This window comes from Crocodylus porosus, unplaced genomic scaffold (assembly GCF_001723895.1).
Source record: "Crocodylus porosus isolate Cpor-Errol unplaced genomic scaffold, CroPor_comp1, whole genome shotgun sequence".
Lineage (NCBI taxonomy): Eukaryota > Metazoa > Chordata > Crocodylia > Crocodylidae > Crocodylus > Crocodylus porosus.
In genome coordinates, this window is record NW_017728931.1 from 6,972,889 (window position 1) to 6,985,600 (window position 12,712).

Genomic DNA, 12,712 nt, shown 5'->3' on the forward strand with positions numbered 1-12,712 from the left:
CCCGGCTCCATTGAAGCCGAGTCCTGCAGGAGAGCTCCATTGAGGGTGAGGGCTTGCAGAAGGGAATGATACAGCTCCATATAGAAATATAAGTAACACAAGCAGCACACTGATAGAATTACAGACACCCCAGAGATATACCCCTAATAGATGAACACACCCCAAAGTGATGGGCAAATTTAGTGACTCCTCCCTCTGCTTCTTGGAGCTAAACCTGAAGTGGGAGAAGGGCTGGGAGGCTAAGCAGGCATACGCAGCTAGATAAGGGGGGAGGTCCCAGCCATCCTGGGGGTTTAAAAGGGATTGCAGGCTGCTCTGGGGTGGATGTTGTTAGAGCATGTCTTTTGGTGCTTGGGTTTTATGCACTGTATGCCTGCTGTAGGGATGGAGACTATGAATGTTTAGAGACAGCTGTGCCCCACCCCAGCTTGTCTGAGAGAGGGAGGCATAGTGTGGAAGAGGCAATAAGGGTGTGTGGAGCAGGGGGGGTGGGTATGAGCAGGGATGGGAGAGGACCTGGGTGGTGGAGGGGAGTTGTATTCCCTTCAGAGGTATTGAATGTGGATTGGGAAACTGAGGGGAGGGGGGTGGTACTCTGCCAGGCCAGAAGCAAGGGGGTGAGTGTTGTGGGACAAATTGCTTTTGAACTTTTTCAATGCTTTGGAAACTTTTTGGGGTGGGGAAGTTGTTTTTAATGTAGAATTTGTTCAGCTTCTGTATTCCCTTTATTCTAAATTGCCCTGAGTTTTTGGGGAGGGGGGGCATATCAATTTAACAAGTAAATACCTTTGATACTGCAAAACCAGGTTTTTTGGATAAATGTGATATATTTTATGAGACCACCTAAATAGCTGGAAACATTTTATCCTGTAAGGCAAAGAGGAATACAAAACTCTAAAACTCTTGGTTCAGAGGTGATACCTTTTTATTAAACCAACTAGAAAACAGCAAATCTTTCTTTGCAAGCTTTCAGGCACATGCATCCTTCTTCAGGCTGAGAGGCAATTAAAAATGGTACAAGTCCTCTTAGGTAGAAAATAAGCTTCATTTTGCACAGAGGAAGCTGAAGGTGGATGTATGTTCCTCTACGTCCTTGGGAATCCCTTTTGGTGTGAGTTGCTCTTTGATGTGCAGATAAGGCAATTTCTCTTCCCTGGGGGTGTCAGATGGCTGAAAGGTAGGGAGGTGTCAATCTTTCTTTCTTGCTTAGCAATGAAGTTATTAATTCCAAAAACAGCTAAACTCTGGTATGTTCCATGTTTCAGGGATCTGTTTTATAGCTGTGGTTTTATAGCCATGGTATACTGTAAGGCAGTGATCCTCAACCTGGGTGTTGGGGCACTCCAGGGTGCAGTGAGATGCAGTGAAGGGTGCCCCAATAAGTGTGAGAAGATAAGCAGATAAAGGCAGGCTCAGGCTTCAGATGGGAGGAGATAGGCAGATAAGGGCTGGCTAAGGCTTTCCCTTCCTAGCTGTTCCATCTGCAAGGTGGAAGGCCAGTAATAAATTAGGTTTGTTTTTGAAACGAGGTGCTGCTCAATTTGCAAAATTTATGGAGGGGTGGCTTGAGTCTAAAAAGATTGAGAACCCCTGATGTAAGGTGCGAATATCGAGGCTGGCTGGACATAATAAACTGGATTATGTCTGGTCTTGGATAACAGAATGTTTCCATGCTGTATATAGATTACCTGAAGTAATGGCCAGATCCTGTTGGGTTTCGTTCCCCCATAAGTAACTGATTGACAATTCCAATCTATCCGTGTCTTCCATGTGAGACTAGTAAACAGAAACGTGCCGTATTTTTTCAACAGATCAATTTCAGGGCAGGGAGTTTCACAAGTTAAATAGCAACACCCACTTCCTGCTGCAAAGAGAACTGATTCCAGAGGTCTGAGAAACGAAACTTAAGCTGCCACACATCCCCTGAGGAGCCATGGCCGCAGAGAATCCTGTCGAGAGCTTGCAGGATGAGGCATCTTGTTCCATCTGCCTGGATTATTTCAAAGACCCAGTCACTATAGGTTGTGGGCACAATTTCTGCCAAGTCTGCATTGTCCGCTGTTGGGAAGGAACAAATAAAGACTTCTCCTGCCCACAATGCAGAGAGAGCTTTCCACAGAAAATCTTCAAGAGGAACAGGCACTTGATGAATTTTGTAGAAATAGCTAAAAAACTGAAGGGGCAGGGGAAAAAAGCAGGAACAGAGTATGTATGTGATGAACATGAAGAACCTTTGAAACTGTTCTGCCAGGAGGATCTAAAGTGTATCTGCGTTGTGTGTGACAGGTCCAAGGACCACAGGGCTCATTCTGTCATTCCTGTAAAGGAGGCTGCCCAGGCTTATAAGGTAAGAAGTCTCAGGTCTGGCATCATTTCCTAGGTGCAGATGTTTAAAAAGGGGTCCTCTGTCTGGAAATAACCAATTGCAGTCAATGACTTTTTATATTGTTGCTGCTATTGTAACAAAAATCTAAGCGGCTACTCTTGGCTAATACCTCCTCCCCCCCACCCTTTTTAAGTGTTTCTTATTGCATTACAGTGTGAGACAGCTTTGTATCTCAGGAATGCCTTCTCTCCCCCCCAGCCTGTCTCTCACCCATTGACTCTTCAGTCTACTGTTTCACTGACTGCCTGTCTTGTATGCAGCCCAGCTTCTGGCTTCTTTACTTTTCAGTCCATCCAGGAAGGGCACACACCAACTGCTGAAACTTCCTTAGCTTGACAAAGGGTTTTTCAACCCAAAAGCTTGCTTAATAATTGTTTTCCAACTATTTTAGTTGGTCTAGTAAAAGATATCAGATTCATGCAAAGAACCTTGTCTGCCTATGTCCTTAGACCAACACGGCTACAACCTACACCCCTGTAATGTGTAAGAGGGAGACGAGATGTGGATAATCTACCAGTGAAGAACAGACTCGTAGATCAGGAGGAAGGGTCATTCTAGCAGAAGATGAGTTAGGACAGGGCAGACATTTGGTGTGCAGTCCAGAGGCAGCTTCCCTTTATATTCTTGTACTGCAGAGTACAGTATTTGAGAGACAACTATAAAAGTGACATTGGTAGCAGTTCAAGGGTGTCCAGAAAAGAAACCCTTATTTTGCTTTGTTTTTGCAAAGAAAATCTGATTTATTTTTTTTCTTTAATATGTTCCCTCCTTCCTTTCATCTGTTTTCTAAGTCTTGGTTTGTTTGTTTTTAACCAGTGTTGACAATCCTAAAAACTGATAAGTTTGTGGACCTGTCTGTTTGCTTGCCTTTTTTGTTGGTGTTTTATTTTGTTTCCTCACTTTTTCAGTTTTACCATGGGAGGCAGGGGGAAATCCATTTAAAAAAGAAAAGTGGGGGGGAGGCAAACAAAAAATGGCCATCTTTCTGACCTGTTTTCTTGTTGCTTATACCTCTCCTCCCAGGACAAATAAATGGCTTAGTTTTATTACATCCTGGGCAATCCTAAAGGAGCCAAGAAGCAAACAGTATTCCCAGCAGGTCCATGATTTCAAAATATGTCTTGTTCTTTATTGAGTTGAAACCGAGACCTTCCAACCTTTCAGTGAGGAAGAGAGAGAAATAACTCGCCCATTCCAGAATAGCAAACAGCCACATCATCAATACTGTTCTTCCCTTAGGAAAAAGTCAAAGACAATGTGAAGGCTCTGAAGAAAGAAAGAGAGAAACTCCTAGAATTTAAAGAGTCAGGAGACAGGAAAAATGAAGACTATCTGGTGAGTGCCGGTTATCATTAACCTTCAGGGGGAGAGGGCTTTTCCAATAGGTAAACATGATGCCTCTCCAGCCCTCGGTTTATTGTGCGGGCTGCCCTCCCACCTTCCTTGTGCTTCCCTTCCTTACCAAATTAAGCTCCATCTTTTGCACTGCCTCACACCACACCTCCCAGAGTATAGTACATCTTCCCACTACTATCAGTCATGTCCAGAAAAACTCTTATTTGTGACATCATGCCTCTTACTGGATATGTAGGGCCAGATTAGACATCAAATGGACTATGCATCTACTTTCATAAAAGACCGTCATCTGACCTTTAAGATTTGAGTCCAAAAGAGCAATGAGGAAGAGGATAACCCACCCATCTTTTTTGCGTTAACTGTTTTGCAGGCACTAGAGCAGGGTGGAATAGAATTTAATTTAGGTGCCTGAGTCCAGTGTTACCTAACAGTTGGAAATGGATCTGGTCCATCTTGCACTATGGAGTACTCAGTGATACTTTCCAGGGTTCTCACCTGACTTTTCCCTATTCATATGTGATGGTGCCAGAAAAAGAAGCAAATGGAGAAGCAGAAGCTTACATCTGATTTTCAGCAACTGCATCAATTTCTGCAAGAGGAAGAGCAACTTGCCTTGGCCCAGCTTGAAGAACTGGATAAAGAGATTTTGAAGAGGCAGAAGGAAAATGTTAACAAGCTTTCCAGGAAGATATCGTTTCTAAGCCAGATGATCAGTGAGACGGAAGGGAAGTGCCAGCAGGGAGGGACTGAGTTCCTGCAGGTGAGTTGGTGTTAGAGACACCCCAGAGGCTGACACAAAAAAGGGAGGACTTTTGTATGATTAGGCATAAGGAAAAAATGGAATTTAATTGGAAAAGTTGTCAGATGCAAATGATTGCTTCCCCCCCTGACCCTTCCCCCAAGCAGGAGGGAGCCCCAGCGTGTGGCCTCTGGGACTGAGCTGCCTCTGTTTGTTTTTTCCTTTCTCTTCCCTCTAGGACATCAGAAGCACACTGAACAGGTATGTAAATCTTCTCTTATCCTCAAACCTCATTGTCCTGGGAACAAGGTTGGGGATTTGGAATATAACTGTTTAAGGAAGGCTTATTGCCAAAAATAACTCTTCTTCCCACCCTCTCCCCCTTGCATCCTGGGTCAGGGAGAGGGAGTGGGAAGTAGCTGCCTGAAGATTTTGACTGGGTAACTTGGGTCTGCCACCTCCTGGTGACTATTCTTCTCAGGCTGGTAATTATGACAAATCTTCCTCCCTGGCAGTTTGCAGATGGGTGTGAAATAAATTGTACATCCCAATGTTCTCTCTTTCATTGCCTAGTGGATACATAATGCAGTCTTCCAAAAGCAATTGATCATATTGGCTGTGATGGTAGGCAAGTCAGGTACTATATTGCTCATGGAAACAACTCTGAAGAAGTAGCTCCCAAGTAAAAAATTCAAGCATTTTGCTGGATGAGACATTGCTCCTTGCACTTTCCCCACCTGTGCTGAAGTCTTCTGTGTCGGAAGTCTCTGTGCCCCCTAGTCTAGTAACTTTTACTAGAGTGAGAACATGGTTTCTAAATAAACTGTTTCTTTCTAGGTGTGAAAAGAAGGGGAAATTTCTTCAGCCAATCATTTATTTTCCTGAGTTGGAAAAGAACCTCAACTCTTTTTGTCAGCAAAGGACTGCAGTAAAGAAGACTCTTAGGATATTCAAAGGTACCAAGGAGAGATAACTGGGGTGGCTTTGGGCATGCCTCTACCACTTCCCTGCTGTGTCTGGGGACACTACCAAAGAACATGGTACACCAAGTAGGAGTGACAGGGTGGGACAAATTTGCAAAACTGTGGTGCCTTAGTGTATCCATAAATGCATGCCCAAGACTGTCTGACAAGGGCACAGGGACATGCACTCAGGACCATGCCAGGCTGGATGCAGTGCCTCATTTTCTGAGACTTACTTCATACTAAACTTGGGTGGTTGCATGAGACCTGCTCTTCACCAGCAGTCCTGGTCTCTGCACAGGGAGCAGTGTAGACAAGCCATCCCTGGCTCTGGCACTAGAAGGGCTTAAGCCAGTTGGTTCATTATTGGCTGCTACATGTTAGTCCCCATGGGGTGAGGCAGAAAAGAATGGGGCATGGAACCCAGGTCTTTTATTTCCTGGGTAAGTGCTTTAACCAGTAAGCTACTGGCCTGCAATCTGTCATCTAATATCCACTGCTTTTCCTCATTTACCTATGCTGAACACCTACTATCATGGCATTTTTTTTTACCTAGCTACAATTCGGGGGTAGACCTGAGCTTAAGCATATAACCAGGCAAGTATACCTGAGCATTATTGAGCATGCTCAGCAGCTGTGTTTATAGTTGTCTGTCCATCCTACATCTGTAGAACTGAACTGCAAACTGCTCCCAAGTGCCAAAAACAGCACTTAAGTGGCCGTGTAAGTGTCATTAGGGCCCATAAGTGAAATAGGATCTCACCACTAGTGTTTCCATGCCTGAGCACCTCTTTGCGATCTGCCCCTTGGTTTCCATGCCTTCATAACTGGGACGTTAGGTACAAAAAAATCCCTGTTATCCAGCACTCTACGAACCGGAATTGCCGGCCGGCTGGATGCAGTGGGGGGTGGAAAGCTCGCCTACCACCCTGTGAGGTTGTTGCTCTGTGTGTGGCTGCTGCTGGCCCCCCACCCCCCACTCCACATTTGGCCACCGCCACTCTCTCCTCCTTCGCCCTCCATGCTCCACATCCGGATGGAAACCCACACTCCTCAGGTAACTGGCATTTTTAGATATCTGGCACCCCTCATTCCCCATTCTTGCCAGATAACAGGGATTTTACTGTATCCTAAGGACTAGTCATTCTGTTTAGTGGCTGTGGTGAAAATGGCCTGAGGTACTTTGAAATGGAGGCACAACATGCTGTTCTTTTGACTGTGCCTGGACTAGGCAACATGCAGGAGCAGCAATGCAGGCAATGTGTCATGGAGTCCAAGGTGTTCTGGGAATTGTAGTTGTCTAGAGTGGTAATGGAGTTGCTGCTGGTGAAAGTTCCCTTCCCAACCCTTTTTTGCTGTCAAAGCCCATGTTGGGAGGGCAGAAAAATTGGCTGCATGAAGCATAAAAATTAGAGTAACTTCTTTTGCTACTACCCCACCCCAGTATTACCACCCCAGTATTGGCAATCTCCACTGTCATAGGAAAACTGATTCCCAAAACGCTTGTGCTCCATGATGTGTTGCCTGTGCTGCTACAGTGCGTAGCTTGGAAGTGCAAGTGGAGCCAGGAAGGGGAGGGTGAGGTGCCTCTCCCCCTTAAGCCATGCCCAGGGTCTATGCCCCACTCACTCGCCCCAGTTTACACTGCTGCTTTGAAATGTGATTTGGAAATAGAAATGTTATGAACAATTTTTATTTCAAAGACCCCTGGGTATTCCTTCCTCTCTCATTTAAAATATACTAACCTGAAGTAATAAAAGGATATTGCCTCATTCTTTATGAATTTCCCTCTGCTTTCCTCCTTTTTTTTTTTTCTTCCACAGATTCCTTGTCAGTTGAACTGTTGAAAGAAAGGAGTAAACCTCTTAGACCAGATAAGAAAGGTAAATTTTTCATGTGGCTGCTTGTCCTGGGGAAATTCTCATACAGTTTTGCATTAGAAAACCTGTCCATGTTTAATTGGTTACCATAGGATGGCGTAGCTCTTTTAAAAATGGCTACATTGGATGACAAGGTGTTAACATCCAATTAATTAAGATTGTGCTATTAGTTCATTTCTTTTTGACTGCTCCTCTCTTCTCTATGATTAACCACAAATATTGATGCATTTAAACAGTCATCTGCATCCATGCTTGGAACATGCTCCATAACTATTGGATCCTAGCTAACATGGTAGTGTTTTAATAGGGGGAAAATAGTGTTTGGTCAAAAAAATGATATGAAAATCAGTTTTTCAAATACCAATTTGTTTTAATAAAAAAAAAATAAAAGGCATAGTGCTGGCTGTTACTGCGCCATGTGGGCAGTGCATGCTTAGATCTTGCAGCTACGTTGCTACATCACTGTTGGGTGATGTGTAGCCAGATTCTTGCCTTTTTTCCTCTTCAACCCCAAAATATGGGAATGGAAAAACAGAAGTGTAAAGTACATATAATTTTCCCTATTTGGATACTCCAGAATTGTTGTACAGAGTGGAAAAAGGGAGAGGAAGCAGAAGGAGGATAATTTTCATTTCAGAAAAATGTTATATACTACAACAAAATATCAGGGAAAAGGTGCATGTTTTTGTTAATTTATCTGTGTCGAGTGAGAAGAGGGGAAACATTGACTAAGTGTTTTTTCCCTTAATTTCTTTTATTCTCTCTTGCTGCCTCTTCTGTCCCACCCAAAAAGAAACAAGGATAATAATTTGGAATGCTAATAACTGAGAATATAAATTTGTATGACTCTTTTTAAAATCCCATACATTTCCAGTGGGGGGGGGGGATCTTTTTTTCTCCCTCAAAACTGTTACTTTCTCCCCTTTTTTTTTCTTCTTCTTTTTTTCTTTTTCTTCTTGCTTAAAGAAAAAGCAATAATTTTGAGGAGAAATTTCCCCCCACTGAAAATGTTTGGGACTAAAAAAAAGAGTGGTGGGAAGAGGGGGGACAAGAGGCAAGCATGAGTTTTATGTAGCTTTTAAAAAACGTGTTTGTTTTTGGGGGGCATTCCCCTTTTAAATGTTTCCCCTCATGTAACAAAAAAGATCTACTGGTTTCAGCTGACACATTTTTCTAACATAATATATTTTCCTAGTTTAAACAAGCTCTAAATTGGAACCAACATTTTCTGTGTGCACCTGTGTTACCTAGAGCTATTGCAAGCTGAAGCCACTAAAGCGTTTTTTCTGAGACGAACCCTAATACTCAGTTCACATATGCACAGAATGATAACCTGAGAAATTATTGTCACCAACCAGCACCCAGATGCTTTTTAATTGTGTCCACAAAGCTTTCATTTGTCAATCTTATTGTCAGCCTTTTTAATGTGAATTTTTCACTCTCAGACAGTCTTCTTCTCCATGATCACTGTTTGACCACTCCCTTTCTTCTCTACCCTTGGTAGGGATGAGGGTCTATCCTTTCCATTTTTGGGCCCCGAAGAAGTTCTCTTTAGGCACTTGGCACCACACGGTGATATTGGTATGGTGTTGTGCTTCAATACTTCCTTTTGGAGGTACTCAATCACGGCATAGTGCTGGCTGTTACTGTGCCACGTGGGCAGTGCATGTTTAGATCTTGCAGCTACGTTGCTACATCACTGTTGGGTGATATGTAGACATGGCCTCTCAAGCCATGAAACCCAATTCTCTCCTTGAAGAGCTACCCCCTGGTCCTCACTTTCTGGGCTTGGATAAGTCTCCCTTGTCTAGTTGGGGCCCATCTTTCCTGTAGGGACTGAGGTCTAGTGGTCGCTCTTCTCCAGTTCTGCTTTCTTTCCTGATTTGTGTGCTCCTGCATTCATGCTCTGCTTCTGGGGGTAACAGTCCTACCAAGCAGCAATGAGAACAGAGGGGGCATTTTTACACGAGTAAATGCTGGGAGCTTTGAAAAGTGCCCAGTTAGTTGTCTAAGCGGCAAAATGTGAGTCAGCACTGAAAAAATGGTGGCGCACTTTTGAATTAAAACACACAAAAGTTGTTTTAGTTCAAAAGTGCACCACTACTATTTTCTGTATGCATTTTGCCACTTATACAACTGCACAATATGTGGTGCAGTTTGCATTGGCTGACGTGCAGAGCAGATTCGGATCTCCAGGGTGTCGCGGGACAGAAAATGTGTGTATAAACACCTGTCGTACCTAGGATAAGAGTTCTACAGTGAAAGCCCTACCCAGCCACAGCAGGGAGACAATTCCCTGGGACTGAGCCCTACAGGGCTGCTGTGGGGAGTGAGGAATGAACCCAGCCTTCACAAGGGCTGAGGCCCTCTCCTAATACTATGCTGTTCTCTCTCCCTTTTTTTTTTTCCTATTGCAGTAAACATGACTTTGGATCCAGATACAGCAAACCCCCACCTGACATTTTCTACAGATCACAAAAGTGTAATATGGGAGCATGTGGTACAAAATCTGCCTGACAAACCCGAGCGATTTGATCCTATTCCCTGTGTACTTGGCTCCGAGGGGTTCATCTCGGGGAGACATCACTGGGAGGTGGAAATCAGGGGTCACAGGTGCTGGTGGACACTGGGGGTTGCCCTTGAGTCTGTGAGGAGGAAAGCGGGGTTCAACTTTAACCCTGAAGGAGGCATCTGGGCTGTGCAGCGGTGCAAGGGTCAGTACTGGGCTCTCACCTCCCCTGTGACCCCCCTGCTCCTGGACCAGGCCCCCAGGAAGGTCCAGATCTCTCTGGACTACGAAGAGGGGCAAGTGGTTTTCCATGACACTGATAACAATACCCCAGTCTTCACATTCAAGTCCGCTTCATTCAACGAAGAGAAAATCTTCCCTGCCTTCTGGCTCTGGGATGCAGGATGCTTGCTTAAATTGTGTCCTTGATACGAAATGTGCACTGGGTTTCACAAGGCCCAGGCATCCTAATCCTAATGCCAGGTTGCCTTCCATGTTGATGGTCTTAACTTCTTAAAATGCCTTGGCTTTCAAAGATGCAGAACACCCCTTGACTACAATTGGACTTTTCTAGATGTGGCAGTTCTCAAAGTGCAGTCATTAGTATCTAGTGTCCTAAATCCTAGCGGTCTAACAGATCGCTGGATTTTCATATGCATGGATAGCAGTAAGTGCTCATGGTTGAACAGCAAATCTCAGCACCTTGAGTATTGTTCAATCTGTTTGCTAGTAGTATCCATGATCCTGAAGGAAGTAGTGTAGGGCTGTAGTGCTTAGCAGGTAGAGAGAATGAGATGGGGAGACTCAAGCTGGGGAGGGGATTGTAGTGGACAAATAAGAACTGAACAGTCCTGGAGGAGAATGGAAATAATTAAATTGGAGGGGGAGAAACCTCAGTAGTCGGCAACAATAGAGGGGGGTCAGAGCTATGGAGCGGCAGGGGGTGGGGGTGGAGGTTGGACACTGCTGCATAGATTAAATTACAGAAGGTAGGGGTAAAAAGAGAGAAGTGGGAATTTAAAATCCTGTTGGAATCACCAGGTGTCTACGTAGGAAAGTTGCTTCAGTCTCATTTAAACTAGGTACTAAAACTGAATCGGCAAAACAAGTCCCAAACCCCCTACTCATGTGGATAGTCCTCAGTAAGTCTAAAGACAGACTATTTTGATTTAGCTTTAACCTAATTGATTAGGAACGTTTAAGCAAAGCTGACCTTACAAGGAGAGAAGAGAATCCTCGAGCTTTTAGCACCAGTTTAACTCTGCTAGTTTTCAGTCCTATTAACAATTAAACTGAGATGACTCTAAACACCTTTGTTAATGAAAATACCATGATTTATTTTGTTCCCCTATTATGGCTATCCTTAAATGTCACACTTAGTTACTGTAAGTAATTTGTATTGGTGTATAAAACTGTTGTGCTCAAAGTATCCAGTCTGGGTCTTTCTTTGAAAAGCCTAATGTCAGGTTCTGCTTCTTGCTGAAAATGCTGGTTGTGCTAGTTAGTTAGAAATCAGTTTGTACAAGTCATGAATAAGGGTTATCCCCCACTTGTACTATTCCAAAATACTGCCACCATTTAGTAAGCAGAATAGTTGATCCAAATATTACCTTTGGTACCTTTTAGATTGAGTGCCTTTTAATGTGTATTTTCTGTTAATAAAGGCTTTAAAATGTACATTCTTTCCTGTTCTGTTTTCTATTTCATGTATGACTTCAGGGTAAAAACAGGTAAAGCTTGAAAACAAAATATGACTTGCATCAGGATGGATGAGTGACGGTATGATATGAGGACAGGGGAAGTTACACCTACAGGGATCATTGATCACTTTTTATTCAGTGAGTTATATGGGTTGAGTACGTGGAGCAGCACAAGTGTGTGTTTATGGGAGTAAGGGTTTGGAGCAGTCTGTTTGTAGAAGGACTGTATGCTCTAGGTCAGGACAAGTGCATGGACCACTGAACTGTTTCAATGTAGGACTTCAACTGGGGAAATAACAGGAGGGCTGCTAAGGAGTTCTTTATGGATGGCTTTGTCTATAGCTGAGGCAAGAGCCACTCCAGATAGAGGGACAGATTTGTGCAAAAATCATACTGGGATCAGCTCCTAGCTTATAGGAAGCTGCTTCTTTTCTTTTTCTTTTTTTTTTTTTTTTTCAGGAAACATGACCACGCTGGAGTGATTTAGATATTATTTTCACAACATGTGGAAGTTTATTTTATTCCCCACCTTGCTATGTTTATTTAAATAGCCACTGCCAGCACCTCTTTCCCACCCGCATACGGCATCTTTCCTGCCTGGGGACAAAGGTATGAGGTGACTCCACCTTGACTAGGCTGAGTGTCTGGAAGCTATACTACATGGAGAAAGCAGAGGCCTCCAATGTGCTGATGATTTGAAGTAAGGGCTGAAGGTGTTTTCTTTTGCCTTTTGGCTCTGGGGCCTAACCTCTTCCTCGTGGCCTGCTAAGGCACTACTTTCTGGGGCACCTCCAAAAGATGCTGGGCTTGCAGGGACTGAACAAAAGGCTCCAGCATGTGAACAGAAGGCATTTCTTGATTATGAAGGGGATTAAGAGGAAGATGAAGAAATAATTGGGGGAATTTTCTTCAGAAAAGCTCAGCAGTGAGAGAGCTGGTAAAGAAGCCCATCTGCAGTTCTGCAGGCAGAAAACCAATTGGAATCTCTTACAAGTTTCACTCCCTTTATTGCTCCTCGGGCTCTTGAAGGCTCAGATCAATGCGCTGCCTCATGGTGTCCAACGCCATCTGCTGGTCCCGCGACATCTACGTGGAGCACATCACGGGCCACCGCCAGTACACCAACCCCTCCAGACGAGCCACCGCCGGACCGGACCTGGAGGACACCGCCGCCTGAACC

General features: G+C 44.1%; 1 protein-coding gene across 1 annotated transcript; it reads left to right on the forward strand.

Moving 5' to 3' along the window:
- The first annotated feature begins 1,112 nt into the window (after window positions 1-1,112).
- Window positions 1,113-11,509, forward strand: LOC109316215 (zinc finger protein RFP-like). The gene is made up of 8 exons (XM_019544121.1): window positions 1,113-1,177; window positions 1,812-2,347; window positions 3,626-3,721; window positions 4,272-4,502; window positions 4,720-4,742; window positions 5,319-5,437; window positions 7,267-7,326; window positions 9,741-11,509. Exons 2-8 carry the CDS (start codon window positions 1,934-1,936, stop codon window positions 10,259-10,261), a joined length of 1,464 nt encoding a protein of 487 aa, XP_019399666.1. The 5' UTR covers window positions 1,113-1,177; window positions 1,812-1,933; the 3' UTR covers window positions 10,262-11,509.
- The last annotated feature ends 1,203 nt before the right edge of the window (window positions 11,510-12,712 follow it).